General features: G+C 41.1%; 2 protein-coding genes and 1 long non-coding RNA gene across 5 annotated transcripts in view; 2 read left to right on the plus strand and 1 right to left on the minus strand.

Moving 5' to 3' along the window:
• Nucleotides 1–27222, plus strand: part of siva1 (SIVA1, apoptosis-inducing factor) — a 39458-nt gene that overhangs the window by 3869 nt on the left and 8367 nt on the right. The window lies entirely within an intron of this gene.
• On the plus strand, nucleotides 5673–14466 carry LOC148893512 (uncharacterized). The gene is made up of 2 exons (XR_016116098.1): nucleotides 5673–13396; nucleotides 13521–14466. It is a non-coding gene; the product is annotated as an uncharacterized LOC148893512 (long non-coding RNA).
• On the minus strand, nucleotides 8313–22248 carry zbtb42 (zinc finger and BTB domain containing 42). Of its 2 annotated transcripts, none has more exons than XM_089005210.1 (2): nucleotides 22037–22248; nucleotides 8313–17040 (listed from the first exon to the last, which is right to left on the minus strand). In XM_089005210.1, the coding sequence occupies exon 2, from the start codon at nucleotides 17024–17026 to the stop codon at nucleotides 15476–15478; it is 1551 nt and encodes a 516-aa protein (XP_088861336.1). In that variant the 5' UTR covers nucleotides 17027–17040; nucleotides 22037–22248; the 3' UTR covers nucleotides 8313–15475. The 2 variants fall into 2 exon arrangements, with proteins under 2 accessions (XP_088861336.1, XP_088861335.1); XM_089005209.1 differs by lacking the exon at nucleotides 22037–22248 and adding an exon at nucleotides 21289–21404.

The raw sequence follows: 27222 nt of genomic DNA on the forward strand, positions 1-27222 counted from the left end.
TGAGTGGATGGACCGTTGCTGTAGAGTATAAAGCAAGGGTGACAAATTGTGTAATTTTGGATATGGCTTGAATAAAGTCATAAAAGACAACCGCTACTTTGAAAATTTAAAAGTACCAATGAGATTAAAGTGATTCTATTATGCATGGCTTGAGGAGCCCGCGATGAGAAGAAAGGAGCGTAAGGCCAGAGCGCAGATGCGTATGTTGAGCTGTCGCAGCTTGGAATTGAAGTGGATTTACGTGCGACAGGAGATGTGAAGTTTCTTTGACATAAGAAAGCATCTGTTGCATACAACATGTGCAATACCCATTTTATACTGCCCCAATTGCGTATGTGTAACAGTTGCGGCTTGGAATTTAAGCGGATTTACGTGTAAAAAGAGTAAAACTGTCATGCTAATCGAATAAAAAATTATAACCAAGCTTCTTTGACATAAGAAAGCATATGTTGCATACAACATGTGCAATGTCCATCTTCTACTCCGCCAAATACGTATGTAGAACTGTCGCAGCTTGGAATTGAAGCAGATTTACGTGCGACAGGAGATGTGAGACAGTCTCTTTTCGTCAATGGATGCAAAAGCTTTGTGTTTGCTTTCAACATTTACCTTGTAGCAGACGTGCACATTCCGCCGTGTCGTCTCTGATCCACTGGTGTAAAGGAGGCTTTCATGCTCATCTACTCTTTCATCTAGATGTGCTTCATGGACGTTGCATGCACAAAAACAGCTGTATAGTGTTATCTTCCATCGCGGCTTGGAATTGAAGCGGATTTACGTGGGACAGGAGATGGGAGACAATCTCTCTTCATCAATGGATGCCTCTTGTTTGCTTTCAACATTTAGTTTGTAGCAGACGTACACATTCCACCATGATGTCCCTAATCCACTGCTGAAAAGGATGCTTTGATCCTCTCATCTAGAACTGCTTCATGTAATAATGTCTTTGTCTTGTACTCAAACATGATAGAGTACTTGCAGATAGTCGTTAAGATTGCACAACTGTCCATGTTTTTGTGTTCCTGTTGTGTTTATTATTTTGCTTTGTGTTGACTATTATGTGAAGCGCTTTATTGCAGGTGTTATGAAAGCGCTATGTAAATTAGAATGTATTGTATTGTAGAGCTGTTATGAAGAAAGGAAACTATCCACTGCTTTCGTCAACACAAAAATGGAAATGGGTAAAGTTGCCCCCTTAACATAATATGAGGGTTAAAAGCAACATTTCCAGCATAGGGCTGAAATTGTTGTGAGAAACTTGGCAAAAAAAATGGTTTATTAAAACAAGACATCCTATCTAGAGTGCCACGTTGTACGTGCTGGATTTTTTTTGTTTCATTTTTAGTGGGGGGCGATCCTAATGAGGAATAAGCGGTACGGAAAATGGACGGATGGATTTGTTTTGTTGAGTTTTGTGACATGTTAATCCCAAAGGGACTATTTCTTTCCATTTATTATTGATATGAAATTGTCAGTCATATTCCTAAAAAAAAGTACCGGTAATCAAAATATTTTGGGGAAAGTTGCCTGTTATTTTTTTGTCAGAATCGGTTACGATAGTCAAAGTCAGCTTTATTGTCAAATATGCTAATATTCATGACATACAGCTCGGACCCAGCGTGAAAGGCACTTATAATGACTTCAACAAACATAATAAACACGAAAATGCCAATTTGCCAGGAGAGAGAGGGGAGCCGCTGCGTGTTCACCCGCCGGCACCGTTCATGATTGGAAGCTGATGGTCTTGCTTCCCTTTAGCTCCATTGGCATGTGAAAACTTTAGAAGGCCATCCAGTTGTCACGATTTGAGTGTGGATATGCTTGTGAGTGGGTGTCTGCAAAACAAAGAGGAGGCACACAAAACGCACCCCCACCTCTCGATCCGCTAGGCCAGACCGACTGCAGCCAGCCAGCGGGAGCACGTGGCTTTGTCTTTCAGCTATTCATTTTTTTTTTTGGTTGTAGGGGAGGGGTGGACCAGCTGTGATCTGCGTCCAGCGTCAAGTCCGATGATGCTTCTGCTATAAATATGAGTCAATGAGCGTATGTAAGTGACAGCTGTACAGTGGAACAAGGCCAGTCTGTCTCGGTGTGTGCCGTTGGGGTGTTCCGCTCCTAAAAAGGAGCGGCGAAAGCACATTGGTGCATTTCAAGTGCTTGCACAGGTGGATAGCATCGAATATGTCTGCTCGTAGGCTTGCCTCGCAATCGTAGTGCAACAGTGAGGTCTGTTTCTTAACCCTAGAATGCCATTTGTATCATATTAGATACAGTACATGGGTTTCTGAGACCTCTATATCACCAACATGATGAATGTTATCATAAAAAAAACATTGTATGTGATCTGATAGATGTGTTCTGTCTTCTGGTGCATGATCATGCCTCTAAAGCACAGGTGTCAAAGTCAAGGCCCGCGGGCCAAATCCGGCCCGCCACATCATTTTTTTTCGGCCCGCGAAAGCAAATCAAACTTGTTAAATTCCATGATGATTGCTAAAATCTGAGCCAAAATTTCACATTTTTGGATGTCAACCACAATAAAAGTCATTATTCTTGACTTCAGATTTGAAAACGAGTTATTCATTAATTTGCTGTGTGCTCTATATGTAATATTTGAAAGGATTTAAACATTCTAATGGGTTCCCCAAATTCATAACGGCCCTGGAGAGGAAACCATAACTACAATGTGGCCCGCGGCAAAAAATGGCACCCCTGCTCTAAAGGAAGCTCAAGTTTTGTTTTGGTCATTTCCAACATGGTTGCTCCCAGTGTATTGTCCTTTTGGGGTTTTCAGGGAAATCATTGCTAATTTTTGAGAAGTTACAATGACAATAACATCAAAATAACAAGTCATTTTTAAAGATAAGTGTTGTCTTCATTGAAAGAATGCATATTTACTAAGAAATGAAATGGATTATTATTATTATTATTATTATTATTATTATTAGTTGCTAGCTATTTGCTATCTATTAGCTATCTGGCTAGCTATTTGCTATCTTGCGAGCTATGTATTCGCTATAACTGACTGGCTATCTAGCTAGGTATCTGTTGGCTATCTATTAGCTAGCTAGCTTTCTATCTATTTGAGTTACTTCCGGGTTGAGTGAACACTGCCGCGTGTGGCTGCTGCTGCTCACCCACAGAAAAACTTATCCTGTGACTAAAGTGATCTTGTGAGTTTTGAAAGTCGCTGAGAAATGAAATGGATTATTATTATTATTATTATTATTATTATCATTATTATTATTAACTCATTATTTATGACAATTAAAGTTGTACCTCAGCTCAAGAACTTAATTGGTTCCCAGAAAGTGTGTGTAATATAAGCGAAAAGTTCGTCTGCCAAACATTTATTTCCCATAAGAAACCATTAAAAATGAGAATAATCCGTTCCCAGGTCCCCATAAAACATAATGTTCGGGAATGGCGCCCCACTTAATGTTTTCAATTCCCGAATAAATTCGGGAATGGCAGTGAATAAGTTAAAAAAGGCGCATGATGCCCGCAGAATGGATAGGAGCTATTCTCTGTGTGTGCGCATTTTTGTTTGTGTGAGTATGTGAGTGCGATCCACGCATATTTGTGAGCGTGTTTGTATGCCCTTTTCAAGTGTGACCACCTGTCTTTTGTTTCCAAATAAATAAATAAACACAGACCACACCAGCTGTCCCTGGCAGCCCGTCCCCTTAGAGGTCAAGGGCTCCCACCGCTGGCCTTGTTGAGACAGTGGACACTTCGTACTTTTCCTCTTAACTTCTCCCAAGTACCTCTAACCCAGACACACACACAACAAAATGAGCTTGGCTTTGGTCAGGAATGTTTTATTACACCGTGGCGTTAGACTGCACATATCCCGGCTCGTCGCCCTGCAGCTAAGCTTTATCACATGGCCTCCGGCTTTCCATGTGAAATGTTTTACGCTAGAAGAAAAGTGCCATTCTTAAAGGACATCCGACACATCCGGACAAGTTGCGTCCATAATTTGTAAAATCACTTCAAATGACTTCTACTGAGCGCATTTTACAAAGATTCCACGGCATATAGCTATATTTTACGTTTTAAGACTCGTGCTGAATATTCAGGAAGTCTTGTTTTTGAGTTGATGACGATGCCTGACGTCACGTCACGTCTTGAACGCCCCTGACTGAGAAAGTAGCAAGTGACACACAATGGATTTTGGGTACTTTGTTTGGTCTGAAAACATCGTGTTGATCCGTGTTGATAGTGAAATTAGAAGGAAAACACATCACGCGATGGTGAATCGTTGTGTGTTGCACCAAGACTACTATTTGATACTAGTTGACACAAATTCCCAGCAGACAAAGCAGCCCATTTCCAACGGAGCTTGTGCGCCATCTCGTGCATTTTCTGGGATGCTACATTGGAGTCCAGATGGCTCGAATTGATACGGAAGGACTTCTTTAATCGATTGCAAACATTTCTGCTTTCCTCTTCAGAACTATTTGAATCATATTCATAACTGGATGAGTAACAAGGACGCATCTTCTCCGAATCTGAACTCTCTGAAGCCATTGTTTTGATTCTGGAGCAAGGCAGTTTGTGAAGGAGTATCCTGGCGTGACATCACGAACAAGGGGGCGGGACTTTCTGAATCTCGCCATTTCCGAGTGCATTTTGGGACACTTTAAGTCATTTTTATTTTGCATTTGACTAAAAATATCAGCCTGCGTGTTTTGGGTATTTTAGATGCTATAAAACGTTTTTCTGATGTCAGGAAACAAAAAAATGGTGTTGGTTGTCCTTTAAGCTGCAGATCCTGTCAGGCAGATGTGAGCTGTTGTGGCTGTTTTTAACTCAAGCAGGTTCACAGCGGCTGTAACGTTACATCGGGTTCTTATTTATTATGGCTGTGGCTGTTTGTGAATGATCTTGCATTGTTTCCTTGATGCTCCAACTGGCTTGGCGAGCGCCGCCATGCCGTCTGTTTGTGCACAGAGTACGTGCTGGGGAGCGAGGGCCAGACAATAGCATGGCTGAGCGACTACCCACGCACAACAAAAGAGCGGCGGGATGAGGCCGAGGGGTCTGGGGGCCTCAGTTTTGGGGGCTGTGGGAGGTGCGGGGGCATTTGGATGCTGCCCTCTTGTCTATATGCGGTTCCCAGAATGGGCACACTGGGACCGGGAGAGGGGAGGGTGGTGGGAATCGGAGGCCACCCCCCGCTGGGATCGAACAGCAGAGCAGCTGGATTTCTTTCACGAGGCAAGAGAGAAATGATTGAGAGGGGGGGGGGGGGAGGCTCGGAATTGGTAAGAAGTTGATTCCCAAATACCCAAGTGTCTGCGCAGTGTAATGAACTCATTCAATGCCATTCACGAATTTATTCGGGAATTGAAAATATGACGTAGAGTGCCATTCCCAAATTAGTTTGGTTTTTGTTTTTTCACGGTTGGTTGCCAATAAAGCGCTGGCCATGATGTCTGACAATTCACAAATTCATTCGGGAATTGAAAATATGACATAAAGCGCCATTCCCGATTTTTTTTTTCGGGTTTTGTTTTTTCATGCTTGGGTGCCGATAAAGCGCTGGCCATGACCTGGCAATTCACAAATTTATTCGGGAATTGAAAATATGACGTAGAGTACCATTCCCGATTTTTCTTTTCGGGTTTTGTTTTTTTTAATGCTTCGGTGCCGATAAAGCGCTGGCAATGTTTTTTTTCCCTTCCACAAGGGGGCATTTTTTCCTTCTTAGCACTTTGTTCCAGCTTCAGCTGTTGTTAAAACACTATATAAATAATATATACTGTATTGCATTGTATTTTGTACAGCTGTCCCCAATTCAATCTCAGATAACTCCCGATCCATATACCTTAGGAATTAACTCTTTTTTTCTGATGAATGAAGAGAGTCTAAGGTTTCTCACGCCGCATTGAATGTTTATATACAATAGTTCAAAAACTCAATATTTTGTGGGTCTTGAAATTTGAGTGAAAATGACAAAAACCCTGGCACTCGTTTTCATCACTCTTGTCCTTGAATTTGGTTTATGGTTATGGATTGGCAGTGTTACGTCATTCTGTTGTTTCTGTATACACTGGGGAGCAAGTGCAAAATACACACGCACACAAAAACACCCCCACACACACTTTGTGTTGCTGCTGATGTGTCTCCGATGTGGGCTTGATATTTTAACCGATGCCAGTCGTAACATGTCAACAGTCAAGCTATTCCACTGAGTGTAGTATAGCCACTTTGGAAATGCCCTGTAATGACATAGGTCCAAACACATTATATTCATGATCCAACACTGATTATAAAGGACAACCATCACCTTTTGTTTCCTAACTGATATCAGAAAAAAAATTTATAGCATCTAAAATACAAAAAAAACACGCACGCTGATATTTATAGTCAAATGCAAAACACCAATAAAAATGACTTAGTGTCCCAAAACTGCCACAAAATGACCCCGGAGAATGTCCCGCCCGCTTGTTCGTGACGTCACGCCAGGACGTCTTGCCTTGCTCTAGCATCAAAACAATGGCTTCAGATTCGGAGAAGATGCTTTCTTGTTACTCATCCAGTTACGAATATGATTCAAATACAGTAAAGTCTCGTTATATCGATATTCTCGGGAGTCGGAAAAAATATCGATATAACCGGACTATCGATATATCCGATCCTGCGGGCATGTAATTTTGTCCTTGAGTTCATAGAAATAGTATCGTAATAAGCAGTACTATCGATATAACGAGACTTTACTGTAGTTCTGAAGAGGAAAGCGTAAATGTTTGCAATCGATTAAAGAAGTCCTTCCAGATCATTTTGAGGCATCTGGACTCCAATGTAGCGTCCCGGAAAATGTACAAGATGGCACCCTAGCTCAGTTGGAAATGGGCTGATTTGTGTCAACTAGTATCAAATAGTAGTCTTGGTGCAACACACAATGATTCACCATCGCTTTAGTTTTTTTTTCCTTCTAATTTCTCCATCCACACGGATCAACACGAAGTTTTCAGTCCAAACAAAGTACCCAAAATGCATTGTGTGTCGCTTTCTCGGTCAGGGGCGTTCCAGACGTGACGTCACGTCAGGCATCGTCATCAACTCGAAAACAAGACTTCCTGAATATTCAGCGCGAGTCTTAAAATGTAAAATATAGCTATATGCAGTGGAATCTTTGTAAAATACGTTCAGTCAAAGTCATTTCAAGTGATTTTACAAATTATGGACACAACTTGTCCGGAGGCGTCGGTTGTCCTTTAAGTCAAAACATATAAGTGCACACGACTACAATCAAATTCTGCTCACTTTTTTCTGTGTTGTTGCGCAATCAGTAAGCAAGCGTTTCTAGCTGCTTTGCATGTTCACTTGGCACACATACGGGCTTCCGGATCCATTCCTGCAAGGAACCATTATTGCAGCGGGCATCCTGACTGCAGCCAGCCAATCGTGTTGCAGCGGTGCCTGTCCTCCTTTGAACTTCCTGTCATTGCGACTCATAATAAACGTCGGGTACGCGCTAACGCTAGCTCGCCCTTTCTTAACTCATTCAACTGCCATCCCTGAATTTATTCGGGAATTGAAAATATGAGGTGGAGCGCCATTCACGAATTTGTTCGGGTTTTTTTTTATTTTGCGGGGGGGTCGCCGATAAAGCGCTAGCCAGACCTCTTGCAATGTTTTTCCCTCCCATGAGGGGGCAGCATTTCACTTTTTATCATGTTAGCACTTCATTCCAGCTTCAGTTAAAGCGCTATATAAATCAATATGTATTGTATTTTGGACAGCCGCCCTCATTTCAAACTCATATAACTCCAGACCCATGTAATTTAGGAATTAACTCTTTTTTTTCCCCCGATGAAAGAAGACAGCCTAAGTTTCCTTACGCTGCATTGAATATTTGTTGTCCTAAAACTCAATATTCTGTGGGTGCTGCAATTTGAGTGAACATGACAAAACCCTGGCACTGCACATCGTCTGGCACTGAATGAGTTAACTGTTACTGATTTTTTTTGTTTTGTTTTTGTGTGTGTTTGAAAACATGAAAATACTGTGGTGTGTGGGCACATTGTGTCAGGAAAGGCTTTGGGATTGTTTTTTCTCTACGAGGGATGAAGTGAGAAAATAACAAATATATTGCGGATACTACACAGATTCTGACGGGGCAATAGTGATAACCCAGCATTGAATACACTATCACAAATACTCGCAATAATTTTGAAAATGACTCATCATCTCTTCTTTATTACTACTTTAAAAGTTGAATCATATTGCTTTTTTTTTTTACACAAGACAAAAAAAGTGCAAAAACATTTGAGAGAGAAAGCAATCAAATTCACACCAACAAAGTTGTTCCATTTAATTCTATGCATAGTCTTATAAAGACCTAAATCCAGATTGTCACATTTCCACAGCAAACGCACGCACACACATACACACACACACATACACACAAAAAAAAGGCGCAAACATGTAATATGCACAGTAAATTGCCTCAGTATCTAATCAGATTGTCCTCTAATCTATACAATTCTAACACTGAAGCAATTACTATAAAATATATTGTTCTTATTTAGGGGGGAGGAAAAAAATTATATTAAATTCTAATGGCACTTTCTACAGTTTCAATTAAAAAATGTTGGCTCAACATGTAGCTGATGTAACCAAAGTTTAGAAGCTGCAAGAGAAAACCAATGCAATGATAATAAATATTTCTAATGATGGTACACAATTTCACAGTTGGAACCCGCAGCAAAAGAGCAAAAAATCCACTGTTGGATAAACGGTCGTTTTGCGACTTTAAAAATCATACAGCATAAGTTTCGGCAAGCCTTTTGTGTCCATGAAAAGATAAAAAAATGACATGACCACACACATGCAAATGCATGCTTGTCCTCAGTTATACACCCCCTCCCCCCAAAAAAATATTCACACAACCCCCCAGAACCTCAAACAAAAGCAGCAAAAAAAAAAAAAAAAAAAAAAAAAAAAAAGAATTTTACACCATGTGTTACAAAAAGAAATCAGTAGTTGTTATCCTTCAATGGGGTGTTGTTGCGCGAATACGAGCGAGTGCACAAAGTACAAAAAAAAGCTCCTTCAGATGCAACACCTATTTGTGTGTCAACAAGGCACGCTCGGTGAACATCGTGGAGCTTCAAATAACAAAAGAAAAGCACTGTTAGTTCGCTTTTTTTTCCAGCATTTGTACACATTTACATTCAAGAATGAAAAAAAATCTGACCCAAGCTTGCCAATTTTTCTTGCCTGTACACGTAATTGACACCACACAGGAAATATGCAAAGTGGAACCTCGAGTTACGAATATATATACAGTATATATACTTTTTTAGTAACAATGCATGTTATCAGTTTAAAGTGGACATTCCTGTAAATTCTGGGGAGAAAAAAATCCATATATACACAGTGTGTGTGTATATATATATATGACTTTAATCTCTGCGCTATGAACCACCTGGTGTCATGTTTTGTCTCGCAATGTGTTACCATACTTAAAAATGTGCATTAAGGCACTACTGTTAATGAAAAAAAAAAACTTTTTCTCATCTCGGTTCAGAAGGCTCTGAGTGTTAAGTCAGTATTCAGGAATTGAAAGTATGACGTAGAGTGCCATTCCTGATTTTTTTTTTTTTCTTGTTTGGGTGCCGATAAAGCGCAGGCTCTGACCTCTGTCATTTTTTTTTGCTTCCACAAGGGGGCAGCATTACCCTATTTTCCATGTTAGCGCTTTACTCGAGCGTCAGCTGTTGTTAAAGCGCTATATAAACCAATATGTATGTATTGCATTGTATTTTGGACATCTGCCCTCATTTCAAGCTCATATAACTCCAGACATATATAATTTAGGGATTACCTTTTTTTTCTGATGATAGAAGAGGGTTTAAAGTTTCTTACGTCTCATTTATTGTTTATGTAGTCCTAAAATTTAATAATCTGTGGGTCCTGGAATTCAAGTGACAATGACAAAAACCCTGGCACTGGTGTGTACACATTTTTGCACATCTGGCAGTGAATGAGTTAATGAACATTTCATGCAACAAGCGGGGGGTGGGGGGGGGGGGCAAAACCAATTCAGTTCGTAGCTCGAGGCTCCATTGCACGCAGAATAGAGGTGGTCACTAAACTGGTTCAACTGAGGAGTTGTTATCAATGATTCTGTAGTTAAAAACTCTCCTGCCATGTTCACCTGGAACGCAACGATAACTCATAATCTCTTTATAGGTGTGCAATCCAATGGCACCGGTCGCTCCTCTCTGTAGAACAATGATGTCCAGTGAGACCTCAACTTACAAACACCTTATCTTACAAACTTTTCGTCTTACAAACGTCAAATTTATGAAAATTAAACCTTATAATAAGCACTATTTTCATAATACACACCCACCACGGCTGGCGGAGTGATCTTTGGTGGAAGCACACGACCGAACAGCACCAGAGGTTAAGTTACCAACAGTCCTTATGGAAGGTGACTCGCCTTCCATAAGCCATCAACGACCATCAAAAAAGTAAATAAAACTTTTCCATTCCATTAAGCCATAAATGACCATCACAAATGTAAATAAAGTGACTTTATGATACAATGCAGTGTATTTCTTTCATTACAATACAATAACACATTTATTATACATAGAATAAGGTATGTTGTGTGTAGTTTTAAGGCTTATTTAGTTGACAAGTATATTTTATGGAAACCCCGGAACGGATTATTCCCATTTTAATGGTTTCCTATGGGAAAAACTTTTTTGAGATACACACTTTTCGCCTTACACACTCTGTCTGGGAACCAATTAAGTTCGTAAATTGAGGTCTCACTGTATTTATCTGACTGCATGCTGTGTGGAGGGGGTTGGGTAGGACTTTGATGCCTCCAAACAATACACCTGTTTACAGTCTCCTAGGTTTCCCTTCGCTTAAATACATTTCTCACATTCCAATGCCTCCATTCAATACAGCAAAGCGCCAAGAGAAACGTGCCCCCCCCCCCCCCCCCAATCCCGACTCCTCCCCGCAGCTCAAAGTGAGATACACAATGATCCCTTGAGAACTACCTGGGACTTGTGTGTGGAAGGTTGGGAGCGGGGGGACAATGCGAGTATTGTCCCATTTCTATAGGTAGCCAATGTCGACTCGCAACAGCTGTGCTTGTTGAAAAGAAAAAAAACTATTTCCTGTGGCATAGCTGGATGGAGAAAAAAAAATCCAGATTTCTGATTGGCAGTTTGCTTAACACTCGAGCACCCCTGGGAAGACACCTCAGCCTTAAGAAGACACCTGACTCCCTCCACACACATAAATAGAATATACGTATATTTACATGAAATATACAAAAATGGTGATAGCAGCCTAGGGAATAGTGTTGAGACTACTGTTATGTGCATGCGAAAAAAACAACAAATAAACAAGTGCTTCTCTCGGTTTTTCGTGACTGATATTTTTCGATGAAAGCACAATCACAGTAACTTGATTTGCACAAAGAAGAGAAAAAAGGAGCCCCAAATACCAGTTAATAGTACCAACTTTCGAGCTAATCGAAATACAGTGATACCTTGGCTTATGAACTTAATTGGTTTCCCAGACAGAGTGTGTAAGTTGAAAAGTGTGTATCCCAAAAATTAATTTCCCATACGAAACAATTAAAATGAGAATAATCTGTTCCCAGGTCCCCATAAAACATAATTTTCTACTTTCTAATTTTCTAAGCCTTAAAACCACAAAATATACCTTATTTTATGTATAATAAATGTGATATGGTATTATAATTAAAGAAATAAACTACTGGATAATAACCTGTTTTATTTACCTTTGTGATGGTCGTTGATGGCTTGATGGAATGGAGTGGCCGGTTTCATTATCATTAAACACTTGATGAGGAACGTAACCTTCTTCTTTCACCATCTTAAGGAATAATCCCTTGTCGGTGCTTTGTCTGTGATAATTGCATCTAGTTCCTCATCAATTGTGTTCTGTTTAGCTGGGTTGATAGCTTTTTGCATCAAGTGTACAGATGGCTTGTGTGGATTGTTTGTGGATACTTGATTGATGGGATATTTTAACCTTGCAGTCTACACTACGCCTTTGAACTATCAAAGTTGAAACTCTCTCGCTGTCGTCTGCCTGTCTCTTTAATTTTACCACCCCCCCTCACTGCTGCGTTCTTGACAAATCAATTAACCGAAGACTGGGGGCGGGGGAATAGAGGACAAAAACTTTCGGCTGCCATTTTGTTGTTGCTAGAACGGGCTCGTTCGCGAACGACACATCACTCAATGAGGCAGCTCCGTGTATGAAAAAAGTCCGCATGCCAAGGTAAAATTTTCATAAATTTAACGTTCGTAAACCGAAAAGTTCGTAAGAAAAGGGGTTCGTAAACCGAGGTATCACTGTACATCTATTCTCCCCGATAAGTAAAAAAAACCTTGAACCAAACTAATAAATACATTTCATATCAAGTCTTCTCAGGACATATGAGACAAAAAAAATATTGAGCAAACCAGCGGAACTCCTTCCTGCCAACAGCTTCTTTTTTTAAAATCGCTAACATCAGTAGTAAAACATAACAGAAAGAAACTACGGTGAGCATGAATATGTTAATTTCAAAATAAAAGTCAGTAGCTGTAACTGTGATTATCCATCTGTCTCATTTCAGGACTGATTTGTTCTTACTGCAGCCATACCAGGAAATAGATCACTCATCTGCCATTTTGTCTGTTTCTACAATCAATAACTTCATAAGAGCTTCATTTACATAATTGGTCTACGCACTGATCGTGGATCAATTCGCATTCCAGTGCCTGCCTATTACCTGTTTGCGATCCTCCAGTATGTGTTGAGTGAGTTTAACAAAAAAGGCAATGGTGATCGATCACTCTTCAAGAAGTACACTCAAGTCAAGTGTAAAGAGGCACAAGTGTTGTAGGCATCAACTCGAGCTTTGTGTCCTTCCTTTGAATGGACACTTTTAAGTAGCAATTAGGACATTTCTTCAAAGAGTTTCACATTCATGCTGAAAACACAACAAAACTAAAAAAACAGGTGATTCCAAGGCAAAATACAATACAGTAATCCCTCGTTTTTCACAGTAAATGGGGACCAGGAACACCCGCGATAGTCGAAAATCAGCAAAGTAGAGTTATATAGATCTGTGTAGGATCTCAGTCGTGGTCCATCGAGGAAAAGGTTTCTTCTAGCCGTCATCTGTACTTCTTTGAAGGTGTCGGGACATTTCCCTCCTCATCCAAAGAGCATCGTCAGTGAACTAAAGTTGTGCTGGTAACATAGGCCCTATATCCCTAATGGACAGAGATGGCTGTGCCAGACCTCTGCTCTGCTGGTCCCTTGCCCTAAGGGTTGAGGAGCAGTGGACCAATCCCTGAAGCCGATACGACATAGGCTTAGTCATGCTACTGAGGTGAAACCAGGGCCAGGGATAGAGACAATAGAGGTAATCAGATTGGCTAATGACGTGAAACCAGAGCCAGGGATAGAACTATAGTGGTAAACAGAGTGACGAGGTAATCAGACTGGCTCATGAGGTGAAACCAGGGCCAGGGATAGAACAATAGAGGTAATCAGATTGGCTAATGAGGTGATTCCAGAGCCAGGGAGAGAACTATAGAGGTAATCAGATTGACTAATGATGTGAAACCAGAGCTAGGGATATAACTATAAAGGTAAACAGAGTGGAGAGGTAATCAGGTTGGCTAATGAGGTGAAACCAGAGCCAGGGATAGGACAATATAAGTAATCAGATTGGCTTCAGGGAGTAATCCACGGCTCCCCCAACCTTAGAGCAGAGATCTATCAGAGTAGAGGTCACCTCTGTCCATTAGGGATATAGGGCCAGAGTTACCAGCACAACTTTAGTTCGCTGACGAAGCTCTTTGGATGAGGTGCGAAACGTCCGACACCTTCAAAGTACAGATGACGACTGAGGAAACCTTTTCCTCGATAGTTATATCATAATAATCCATGTGATATGACAGAGGGGGGGGGGGGTGCACAGCCTATCCGCATGGCTGTAAATTATGGGATACCGTGATGTGATTGGGTGACGTCAGCGCCCAGGAACCAATCAAGCTACAGCCATGTACGAAACCTCCGAATCATTCGGCATCGGCATTTTTTTTTCAGTTTTTTTTTTCCTTGAAAAAAAATCAGCAATGCACTAAAACCGCGATAAGTGAACCGTGAAGTAGCGAGGGATTACTGTAATGGACATCATGGGTTTTAAACCTTGACCTTTCAAGAAAGAAAGAAAACAAAAACTTCCCTGAAAAATAAAATAGATATATTCCAGTAGTCTAAACGTCATTAGTTTTGCTGCCTCGAAATGTTGAATTTGTTACAAATACCCAAATAAATAATAACATAAGAAAAAGGGGGGACGGTTTTGATCTCCCGTGTGCACCAGTAAAAATGGATTGTATGAACAAATGTTCGCCGCCGGGATGCCTTTCAGCTCCTCAAACAAAGTCGACACAAACAAAATCGAGCGCATCATCATCATTATTGACTTTGTTCAAACTTTCACCCCCCCCCTCCCCATCCCCGATGCCATTTGTCATTTTTGTCTTCAAGTTGCTACATCAAGAAAAATGCCCGCTGAGGGGGGAGGGGGGGGGGGTTAGAATCCAAACTGTGTGAAAAGACACACACTGTGTTAAAGGACAACCGACACCATTTTTTTTGTTTCCTAACTGACATCAGAAAAACGTTTTATAGCATCTAAAATACCCAAAACACGCAGGCTGATATTTTTTTAATCAAATGCAAAACACCAATAAAAATGACTTAAAGTGTCCCAAAACTAAAATGACCCTGAAAATGGCGAGTTTCAGAAGGTCCCGCCCCCTTGGTCGTGACGTCACACCAGGACGTCTTTGCCTTGCTCGAGAATGAAAACAATGGCTTCAGATTCGGAGAAGATGCTTTCGTGTTACTCGTCCAATTATGAATATGATTCAAATAGTTCTGAAGAGGAAAGCATACATGTTTGCAATCGATTAAAGAAGTCCTTCCGTCTCATTTTGAGGCGTCTGGATTCCAATGTAGCGTCCCAGAAAATGCACAAGATGGCGCCCAAGCTCCGTTGGAAATGGGCTGATTTGTCTGCTGGGATTTTGTGTCAAATACTATCAAATAGTAGTCTTGGTGCAACACACAACGATTCACCATCGCGTTATTTATGTGTTTTCCTTCTAATTTCGCTGTCAACGCGGATCAACATGAAGTTTTCAGACCAAACAAAGTACCCAAAATGCATTGTGTGTCGCTTTCTGGGTCAGGGGCGTTCCTTCAGTGACGTCACGTCCGGAATCATCACCAACTCGAAAACAAGACTTCTTGAGTATTATGCGGTGGAATCTTTGTAAACTACGCTCAGTAGAAGTCATTTCAAGTGTTTTTACAAATTATGGACACAACTTGTCGGGAGGCGTCGGTTGTCCTTTAAGGGGGCGGGGCGGTGGGGGCACAAAATGCAGCGCTTTTATCCTATGGCGAGTGTTTTAACAAGGCCGCAGTGAAACTTCCTGATGTGGCGATAAAGATCCCCGGATTGGGTAAAACGGCGCTCGCACCATTTACACGCGTGCGGTTTCTCCCGCGTGTGAACCACGGCGTGCCGACTCAAATTGTGCGAATACTGGAAGCTCTTTCCGCACTGTCCGCAGGTGTACGGCTTTTCGCCCGAGTGCGTGCGCTCGTGGCGTTTGAGGGTGTACATGCAGGAGAAGGTTTTGTTGCATTGCATGCAGGTGGGCACCGAGCCGTCGGGGGACAACTTGGAGCGAGCGCCGTCCTTCTCGCGGAAATGCGAGCTGAGGTGCAGCTGCAAGACGTGCGGGCTGGGGAAGATTTTACTGCAGAGGGGGCACACGCACGCCTGTTGCCCGCCGGGTAAAAGCACCCCGCTGGAGGTGGAGATGTCGGATGAAGCCAAGTCGTCTTCCTCCTCCTCCTCGCTGTCCCCCGGCGGACGAGGCCTCCTCCTTCTCCGCTCCTCCTCCTCCGCCGCCGCTTCCCCGCCGCGGGCCTCCCCCTCCTCGTCCATCAGGTCTTCCTCCTGGGAAAGGAGGGCGGCGGTTGCGCCGTTGTTGCCTGGGAAGAGGGCGGCGAACCCTGTCACCACTGAGCTCCCGGCACTATTCCCAAAGCGCCGGCTCTCGGGGCTGGTGGGCTCACTGTCCTCCTGCTCTGACAGCAAGTCGTGTTCATCTTGAACGAGGGTCTCGGTGCCCCGCTGCTGGCTGTCGAGGGCCAGCTGTCCAGAGACGTCGGAGGCCCGGAAGGGATCTCGCTTCGACAGTGGCTTGAAAGACAAATCCAGAGCGCAGTCCATGTCATCCGAAGCCCTGGACCTCTGGGACAGCGATACGTCGGGACTACTGACATGGCCTTTTGTTTTTCCAGCTGTTTCCAGCTCGCCCTCCGCCGACACGTAATTGACACCTACAAGGTTCGGGGACCCGTCGGAGTGACCGTTCGCCTTCTGCCTGTTCCGCCCGGACCTTTCACGATGGCTGACGGCGAGCCCCGTTTCGCCGTTGTCCGTGTCAGACAGTTCCGTCGGGGAGGCGGGGGCGCCTCGGGAATGTCGTCTTCCGTCCGAGGAATTGTTTCGCTCCAAACAGCCGAGTCCAAAAGCCTCGGCCATTTTGTCATCGAGTGACAAAATCTCCTTGTCTTTCAACTTGCCTTTACACACTTTGACAATGTCGTACATGTGAAGGTAGCTGGCCGCGGCCAGCACGTCCTCCACTGGAAGCGTGCTAAATTCCAGCTTGCCCTCATACATAAATTCAAGAAGCAAACCGAAGGCCGGCGCTGTCACAATGTCACTGTTGAGATGCACAAGGTCCCTTTTGTCTAGCTGGTCCCTGTAGAAGAGATGGAAGTACATGCTGCAGGAAGCCAGCACGGCCCTGTGCGCCTTGAAGCGAACCTCCCCGACCAGAACGGTGCAGTCGCACAGGAAACCTTGGTGACGCTGTTGACTCAAACACTGCAGCAACTGCCGGCTATGGTCTGGGAACTCCATTCTTCCCTCATAACCTGATGGAAAACAGGAAAAACAGGATTGGTGGATCAACAAATTGGGGCTACTCAGAAAAAGGGAGGCACAACTGAATTACGCAATTAGATCCCCAAAAAAACTTGATTGCCACTGACTCAAATGTGACAGTGTTCGTATTGTACAAATAATGGCTCCTAAATGCCAGGATGCAAATTTGCTCCTCAAAATATTTTCCCTGTTTTTTGTTAGTTTAGGGGGGGTGTACAGACTTGTACAGTACTGTACTCACTTGAACCACTGACAATGATCTATATAATCTCCAGATCTACATAGCTCGCTTTCTAGTTTTCTATCTAGCTGGCTTTCGATCTAGCTAGCTTTCTATCTATCCATCTAGCTAGCTAGCTTTCTATCTATCCATCTAGCTAGCTAGCTATCTAGTTTTCTATCTATCATCTATCCATCTAACTAGCTTTCTAGCTAGCTTTCTATTTAGCTAGCTTTCTATCTATCCATCTAGCTAGCTAGTTTTCTATCTATCATCTAACTAGCTTTCTAGCTAGCTTTCTATCTATCCATCTAGCTAGCGAGCTATCTAGTTTTCTATCTATCATCTAACTAGCTTTCTAGCTAGCTTTCTATTCAGCTAGCTCTCTATCTATCCATCTAGCTAGCTAGCTATCTAGTTTTCTATCTATCATCTAACTAGCTTTCTAGCTATCTTTCTATTTAGCTAGCTTTCTATCTATCATCTAGCTAGCTAGCTAGCTAGTTTTCTATCTATCATCTATCCATCTAACTAGCTTTCTAGCTAGCTTTCTATTTAGCTAGCTTTTATGTTACTTCCGGGTTGAGTGAACACTGGTGCATGTGGCTGCCGCTGCTCACCCGCAGAAAAAAATTCATCCTGTGGCTGTAAAGTGTCCTTGAGAGTTTTGAAAGGCGCTTATACATGAAATTTATTATTATTATTATTATTATTATTATTATTATTATTATTATTATTATAGACCTGAAATTGAATGACATAACACCAATTTTGCACCAAATTAAGCTACCAAATTCAGATTTATCATCAATAATTTAAAAAAAAATGTCTGTCGCAGTTGTTGAAGAGCGTCTATTCACTGCCAGACATGTGCAAAAATGTGTCCACTCCAGTGCCAGGGTTTTTGTCATTGTCACTCGAATTCCAGGACCCACGGAATATTGAGTTTTTGGACTATATAAACATTCAAAACAGCGTTAGAAGTCTTACTCTCTTCTTTCATCATAAAAAAAGAGTTCATTCCTAAATTATATGGGTTTGGAGTAATATGAGCTTGAAATGAGGGCGGATGTCCAAAATACAATGCAATACATGCATCTTGGTTTACATAGCGCTTTAACAGCTGGAGATGGATGGAACAAAGCGCTAACATGGAAAAAGGGGTAAATGCTGCCCCCTTGTGGAAAAGAAGAAAAAACATTGCCAGAGGCCTGACCAGCGCATTATCAGCACCCAAACAAGAAATAACAAAACCCGAACGGCACTCTACGTCACATTTTCAATTCGCAGAATACTTTTGTGAATGGCAGTGAATGAGTTAACATGACTTATGTGTGTATCTCTGTGTCGTCATATTATTTGTCATTTAGTTTTTTTGTTTGTTTGTTTATATTCCTTTCTTTCCTCTTCCTTCCATAACTTTGCTGCTGTGTTACTTCCGGGTAGACTGAACACTGGCGCGAATGGCTGCCGCTCCTCATCCGCACAAAAAAAATCTTGTGACTGTAAAGTGTCCTTGAGAGTTTTGAAAGGCGCTTAGAAATTAAATGTATTATTATTATGCCCCCCCAAAAAAGTAACATCTGAAAATATTTATTTACAGAAAAATATTATTATATAATATAATAACTTTTTACAACCTTACTGTCAAATATCTGTAAAAAAAATTGTGTTTCACCACTTTGACCCTGGTCCTGAATCAATGTACCGTATTTTCCAGTGTATAAGGTGCACCGGAGTGAGTATAAGGCGCACCCCCAATGAATGGTGTATTTTCAAACTTTTTCCATATATAAGGCGCACCTTCAATAACTGAAAAAAGTTTTCCAAATATAAGGCACAGCACAATATAAGGCGCTACAGTAGAGGCTGGGGTTACGCATCACTTCATCAGAAGTTGTGAGACCTGTTGTGGCTCAATATTACTTCACAAAGAATAATAATATTAATAATAATCCATTTCATTTATAAGCACCTTTCAAAACTCTCAAGGTCACTTTACAGCCACAGGATAAGTTTTTCTGTGGGTTAGCAGTGGCAGCCACATGCGCCAGCGTTCACTCAACCCAGAAGTAACTCAAATAGATAGAAAGCTAGCTAGCGAGCTAAGAGTTAGCTAATAATCACTCAACCCGGAAGTAACTCAAATAGATAGAAAGCTAGCTAGCTAAGCGTTAGCTAATAATCACTCATACCGGAAGTAACTCAAACAGATAGAAAGCTAGCTAGCGAGCAAAGAGTTAGCTAATAATCACTCAACCCGGAAGTAACTCAAATAGATAGAAAGCTAGCTAGCTAAGACTTAAGTAATAATAACTCAAACCGGAAGTTACTCAAATAGATAGCAAGCTAGATAGCTAAGAGTTAGCTAATATTCACTCAACCCGGAAGTAACTCAAATAGATAGAAAGCCAGCGAGCTAGCTAAGCGTTAGCTAATAATCACTCAAACCGGAAGTAACTCAAATAGATAGGAAGCCAGCTAGCTAGCTAAGAGTTAGCTAATAATCACTCAACCCAGAAGTGACTCAAATAGATAGAAAGCCAGCTAGCTAGCTAGCACTATGAAGGTTGAATACAGAAATCTGGAAAACAAAGTTTCAAAAAAGATCAACTCCACTGACAAAATTACTTAGCAAGTTTGGGAATTAATTCTCATTCCACCTTTGCCCAAATCTCCAAATGAAATCTATCCATCCATTTTTCAGACCACTTCGTTCGTCCTCATTAGGGTCGCGGAAGGGTGGGGGGGCGGGGGCACCCAGCCAATCGCAGGCCACACAAAGACAAACAACCAGTCACTTTCACGCTCATACCGAGGGACAATTTTGGAGTGTTCAATCAGCCTGCCATGCATATTTTTGGAATGTGGGAGGAAAGTGAAGGACCCACGAGAATATGCAAACTCCACACAGGGAAGCCGGACCAGGTCTCGAACTCACAACCTCTGAACTGTAAAATCTGCGTGCTAACCGGGCCGCCACCAAATGAAATCCTCAACAACAACCAAAAAAATACAGTGATACCTCATCTTACGAACGCTTTAGCTCCCGAACTTTTCACGTTAAATTCGCGAGAATATAATCTTGGCATACGAAATAGTTTTTGGTGGATGAACCAAACCACAGAGCACCACGGTGACTGGCGGACTAGTTTTCCACACCCCTTTTGAGTGCAGACGTGGTTTGCTATCAAGTGAAGTACTTTTGCTATTATGGGACCGAAAAAGACCCCACCACAGGCTAGCGTTAAACCGAAGAGGACACAAACGAAGATTAAGGTCGAGCAGAAAAGGAGATCATCAAAAAACACGAACGAGGTGTGCGTTTGTGTGACTTAGCATCCCATTACCAGTATGCTAAGTCGACCATTGCTACGTGTGGCTAAGGGTGTTTCTGTGTTGTCCAAGCAACGGTCTCAGGCAATAGAAGAGGTTGAAAAACTTCTGTTGATTTAGATTAATGAAAAGCAGCTAGCAGGGGACATTGTGAGTGAGGGTATTATCGCCGAGAAAGCACGGCAACTTCACTCGGATATCATCAAGAGGCAACTACATCAACGACCAGCACAACAACAACAATAAGATGACTTTATTATATAGTACAGTTTATTTCTTTAATTGGAATACAATAGCATATTATTTTACATAAAGATATATATAATATATATTTTGTGTAGTTTTAAGGGTTATTAAGGGTTATTAAGTCGAAAAGTATGTTTTGTGGGGACCTGGGAACGGATTATTCTCATTTTTAATGTTTTCTTATGGGAAATAAATGTTTGGCAGATGAACTTTTCACCTTACACACACTTTCTGGGAACCAATTAAGTTCGTGAGCTGAGGTATCACTGTGTATAACTTTTTTTTAATCGCCATGATATTTGTAGTTTCCCATCATAATATGCTGCACAATCACCCTAAATTAAATTTGCATTTCTTGAAGAAAACAAATCGCAGCTTTTAATGAATCTTCATAACTAATTTTCATAACACATACACTTGATCAAAGTGTCCTCACCCATTCTCCTAAACGATCCGAGCTCCTCCTTCAAGCTTCCACCAAGACCCGTCCGTTCAAAAACAGAAGCACAACAAACGCAGTCGTGTTTACAGAACAAGCAAAAAGCGGGACTGGAAAAATAATCGCACAGTCGTCCACGGCGGGCAAAGGAGCGTCAAAAGGAGGAGGAGAAAAAGAATACGGGAGTGAGTAAACTGCTGCTCTGTTTGCTAATTACACCGCAAGCTGTGGAGTCAGCTGCTCTGACATCACCGCAATGGAAACGCTACCTCCAGCTGTGCTCCCGTTCTGCCATATGTTACCTCGCTCCTGTCCAAAAAAGCACACCGCTTGTACCGTTTTTATAACCAAAACACCGCCAAAAAAAACTGTAACAAGATAGCCCCGAGCCGCTGCTGCTCACTTTTAATCGATTGTAACTCCCCACAAGGGGGTAAACTACAGCGTAAAGATGAAGCTATAACTACTGTACATGTTAGTATTTATCTTTTTAGCACATGCAGTTGACGTTAGTTAATGGGTTATTAAAAGTTTGACGCGACCGATGAGCACTTGAACGCAACACGCGATGAGTTTCAAAAGAAAAGTGTTAACGAGGCAGCATAGTATAACCCGAAAGTGGGATATAAGACATTTAAAATAAGCCTTAAAAATCATCCAAAATGAGCCGAGCAGATCTCCGACTGGACTCTTAACTTTGGCTTCCTCGCTACGCTCAAACGCACACAAAAAACGGCTCACTTACATTTATTTCCGCCTTTTCCGTGATGTGATTATATCCCTTGTGACCCCCTTTAGACACCTCGACGTTGTATAATCATGGTGGGCGTCCAGATGTTGAATTCCCTCTCGTCGGTTCTTCGAGCTTTCGGTCCAGTGCCCGGCGAGGCAGGCTGCGCTCGCTCGTCTCGCTCGGTTGCTGGCTGGCTGGCTGGTTGGTTGGTTGGTGGGCTGCTGTTGGTGAGTGTCAACGAACAGGTTGATCGTGTGGCCGCCAAATCTCGCGATAGCGCCTGACCCACAACCAGAAACTCGTGTACTACTGCGAGAACTCGCACAGCGGCAGCAAGTAGCAATGGACGCCGGCGGCAACATCCATTGCTGCTGGAAACACCTGTCTGCTCTGTGTGCAACCCTCCTCTCTCTACAGTCGGAAGTCGAGGGTCAGGGCTCATCAGAAACAAATAATAATAATAATAATAATAATAATAATAATAATAATAATAATAATAATAATAATAATAATACTAATACTAATACTAAAGCTACTACTACTACTACTACTACTACTACTACTACTACTAATAATAATAATAATAATAAGAAGAAGAAGAAGAAGAAGAAGAAGAAGAAGAAGAAGAATGCATTTAATTTACAAGTGCTTTTCAAAGCACCCAAGGACACTTTACAATCAAAAAAGAAAAGCGGAGCAATAAACAATGGAAGGATAAAACCATAAATAAAATGAAAAATAATAAAAGAGCTGATTAAACTAAACTGTGAATGCTGTTAGCTTCAGCTGTTGTTAAAGCACTCTATAAACCATTATATATGTAGTGCATTGTATTTTGGACAGCTGCCCTCATTTCAAGCTCATATACACTCCACACTCATATAATTTATGAATTAGCTCTTTTTTTCTGATAAAAGAAAATGTTTCTTATGCTGAATTGAATGTTTATGTAGTCCTAAAACTCAATATTCTGTGGGCCCAAGAATTTGAGTGACAATGACAAAAACCCTGGCAATGGAGTGGACACATTTTTGCACATCTGGCAGTGAATGGCTTAATTGTATTTTTCTTTTGGATAGTAGTATTTTATTGCAGTTTTTTTCTGAGTCCATTTAATATTTGTTCTTATTTTGAGGAGGTTAAAACCTGTGACGCTTAACAGTCAACTGTTGAACCGGTATTTTTTTACCGCTAAATTAATTTGGACAAATACTCAGGGTGTCACAATTTACGCACTTTTGTTTAACCCTTTAGAGCCCATAATCTGACATATATTTAATTATAATTATACATAAATATATAAAATTGTGTATAATTATATAAATTTATATACATTATTTTATTGGCTTCTAAAGAAGGTAAATAATTCAAAAAATGCAGAAGTAATATAGTAAATATTGATCGTAAATAAAATCTCATCCGGCATTTCGATAAGTTTTATAGATAAAACCATAGAGTTGATCAGACATCAGAATAAAAACACAGGAAACCATTTTTATTCATATTTAGGAACAAACAAACAATATCAAAATCTCGCTGGCTATACTGTATATGAGCTATCTAGCTAGCTATTAGCTAGCTACCTAGCTAGCTATCTCGTTGGCTATATATTAGCTATCTAGGTAGATATTAGCTATCTATCTGGCTAGCTATCTAGTTGGCTAGCTATTAGCTTTTCTTAGCTAGCTTTCTATCTATTTGAGTTACTTCCGGGTTGAGTGAACACTGGCGCGTGTGGCTGCCGCTGCTCACCCATAGAAAAACATATCCTGTGACTGACAAGTGACCTTGAGTTTTGAAAGGCGCTTATAAATGAAATGTATTATTATTATTATATTATTATTATTATTATTTATTATTATTAATTTTTTTCATTAACTCATTCACTGCCAGACGCTTGCAAAAATGTGTCCACTCCAGTGCCAGGGTTTTGTCATTGTCACACAGAATATTGAGTTTTAGGACTACATCAATATTCAATGCAGCTTAAGAAACTTTATACTTTCTTCTTTCATCAGAACAAATGGTTAATTCCTAAATTATATTAGTCTGGAGTTATATGAGCTTGAAATGAGGGCGGATGTCCAAAATACAATGCAATACAGACATATTGGTTTATATAGCTCTTTAACAACAGCTGAAGCTGGAACAAAGCGCTAACATGGAAAAAAAAGGAAATGCTGCTCCGTTGTGGAAAAGAAAAAACATTGCTAGAGGCCACGGCCAGCGCTTTATCAGCACCCGAGCATGAAAAAACAAAATCTGAACAAATTCGGGAATGGCGCTCTACATCATATTGTCAATTCCCGAATAAATTCATGAATGGCAGTGAATGAGTTAACGTAGATTTTTCAAATGAATACGGATTTTTATTTTAACACCATGTTTGTTTTGAATTTTTACAGATATTCCTCTGATATGTTATTATCATAGGCATTATTATAGTATTTTTTATTTTAAACTAAGATTTACTTTTCCGTAACTTGTTCCTTGTTGAGTTTTATGCAAATCGTAAATTTCCACTAAAATGTTACATTTACCAACTCTCTACGATAAAGATATTTTTGTGGTTTTGAGATCATCGCAGGATGAAAGACAAACTTTATGGTCACAAAGAAATTGTTGCTTAAAAAGAATGATAAATCACGTATTGTAATTTAGGCTGTCAGAGCTTTTGAGAACTTTAAAAGGACCGTTTTCTCTAATCCTGCTTAGAGTTGAAGAAATTCCCTGGCACCCACCCACCCACTGGCTTTGTTTTTCCTGGCTGTGAAAGCCCAAACAGTCTTAAAGGACAACCGACGTCACTATTTTGTTTCCTAACTGACATCAGAAAAACGTTTTATAGCATCTAAAATACCCAAAACACGCAGTATGGTATTTTTATTAAAATGTAAAACACCAATAAAAATGACAAAGTTTCCAAAATCTGCAAAAAATTGAGCTGCGAATTGGGCATTTTCAGAAAGTCCCGCCCCCAGTTCGTGACGTCACGCCAAGACGTATTGCTGGAGAATCAAAACAATGGCTTCAGATTAGGAGAATATGCTTTTTTGTTACACATCCAGTTATGAATATGATTCAAATAGTTGCGAAGAGGAAAGCATACATGTTTGCAATCGATTTATTTATTTAAGAATTTATCGCGTGCCATTTTGAGGCAACATTGGGGGGAAATGGATCACCAAAAAAGAGGTAGAAAATGCCGACAAAGCTCCGTGTGAGGTATTAATCATCCCGTTTCCACAGGCTGATAAATTCCTTATATGGAGCTTGGTCGGCCTCTTCTGGCTCTTTTTGGTGCAACATGACCTTTTCAGACCAAACAAGTACAGCAAAATATATTGACAAGATGGAAGGACTGCTACAATGTGTCCTTTTTTCAGTCAGGGGCGTTCCTTCAGTGACGTAACATACGGACTCGTCATCAACTCAAAAACAAGACTTCCGGAATATTCAGCGTGAGTCTCAAAACGTAAAATATAGCTATATGCGGTGGAATCTTTGTAAAATACACTCAGGAGAAGTCATTTGAAGCCATTTTACAAATAATGGACACTACTTGCCCGGAGACGTCGGTTGTCCTTTAAAATACAAGTGATGATTTATGTGGAGGGAGGAAAAAAAATCTAAAATCTGCTTAACCTCTTGAGTAATTAAAATATTTTCCAGAGTCGATCTCGTGTGATTTTAAAAGCAAAAGATGGCAGCAAAGGGGAGAAACAGTTGAGGCTGCAGCTGCTTATTTTGTGCTCTCCCTTGTTTCTTCTCCTCCTCCTGGTGCCCCTTTTTGCGCTCTCCCAACTGCCCCTTGTCACCTTTGCCCTGTGTTCCAGCTGTCGTGGTGTTTTTGAAAGGACCATTTGCAGCTCCTCCAAGTGTTCTGACACAAGAGGGGGGGGGGCAATGTGACAGGATGCGACAGCCACTGGTCATAAGGGGCCACTGGCTAGATTTTCCCCCATTTTTAGTCTGTAAAAAAACTGCTCGAAACGCGTAACAAAAATCAATGCAGCTCTGAGGCATGGTGCGCATCAGATAAATGATGTATGAAAATTAAAAAAAAAACATTCAATATACATCATCAATACATCTGTGTAAGCTCTCAGTCGTACAGGAGTGATCCATCGATGAAAAGGTATCTTTAGCTGTCATCTGTACTTCTTTGAAGGTGTTGGACGTTTCGCTCCTCATCCGAGAAGCATCAAAGCAGAGGTCTAGCACCGCCACCTCTGGACATTAGGGATATACATGTAATACAGGTAAAACCTGACTTACGACCGTGTCCCGTTCCGACAAAACGATCGTCAGTCAAACGGTCGTAAGTCGAAATCCATTCAAAATTGTTGACTTGAGGTTTATACGAAAGGATAGTATACGATGTCAATCTGTTGAAAACAAGCCAAAGACATTCCTGACTCCAAGCTGAATGTTCCAGCCTCAAAATCTATGTTTTGACAGTGATCCCTCGCTATATCGCACTTCATTTGTCACAGCTTCAGTATATCACTTAAACCCCCATAGTATTATATTGTGAATATATATATATATATATATATATTAGATTCAGTAGGATTTGTAAGTACAGGTAACATCTGACTTCCAACCGGGTTCCGTTCCAACAAATCAGTCGTAAGTCAAAATCAATTCAAAATGGCCGACACAAGGTTTATACGACAGGCTAGTATACAATGTCAATCTGTTGTTTTTAAGCAACATTTTCTATTGAATACTATTATATACCAAACTGTTTTTCATTTATAAATTTGGTAACTTTTAGTGTCATTTTTTTATCATTTTATATTTTGTATTATTGATTGTTATTACTGTATACCTGTACCTATAATGTATACCAAACTGTGAACTGTTCAGTTTATTTATACATTTTATAGTTACCCTTTAGTGTCAGCGCACCCGCGTTCTACTAACCCAAATACGCACGGCTTCCCACGCATGTGCGCTGTTGAAAAATCCCCAGAAGAGGTCGTCCGACACACACGCTCGGAATCAGGCGGACGCCAAAGGAAAAAAGCAGTGTACAGTACTACAGGAGATGTTTCCGAGACGGTATCTGTACTGTATAACTACTGTACTGAGTGTAGTCACGCAGGAGATTGCTGTGCGAGAGTGAGATACTGGCTGGCCAAAATTGTAGTACGCGTTGCCGGCTGCTCGCGCGTTGCGGTGCCAGTCATAGA

The sequence above is a fragment of the Hippocampus bargibanti genome, linkage group LG09, assembly GCF_051943395.1.
Source record: "Hippocampus bargibanti isolate YZ-2025 linkage group LG09, ASM5194339v1, whole genome shotgun sequence".
NCBI classification, from domain to species: Eukaryota; Metazoa; Chordata; class Actinopteri; order Syngnathiformes; family Syngnathidae; genus Hippocampus; species Hippocampus bargibanti.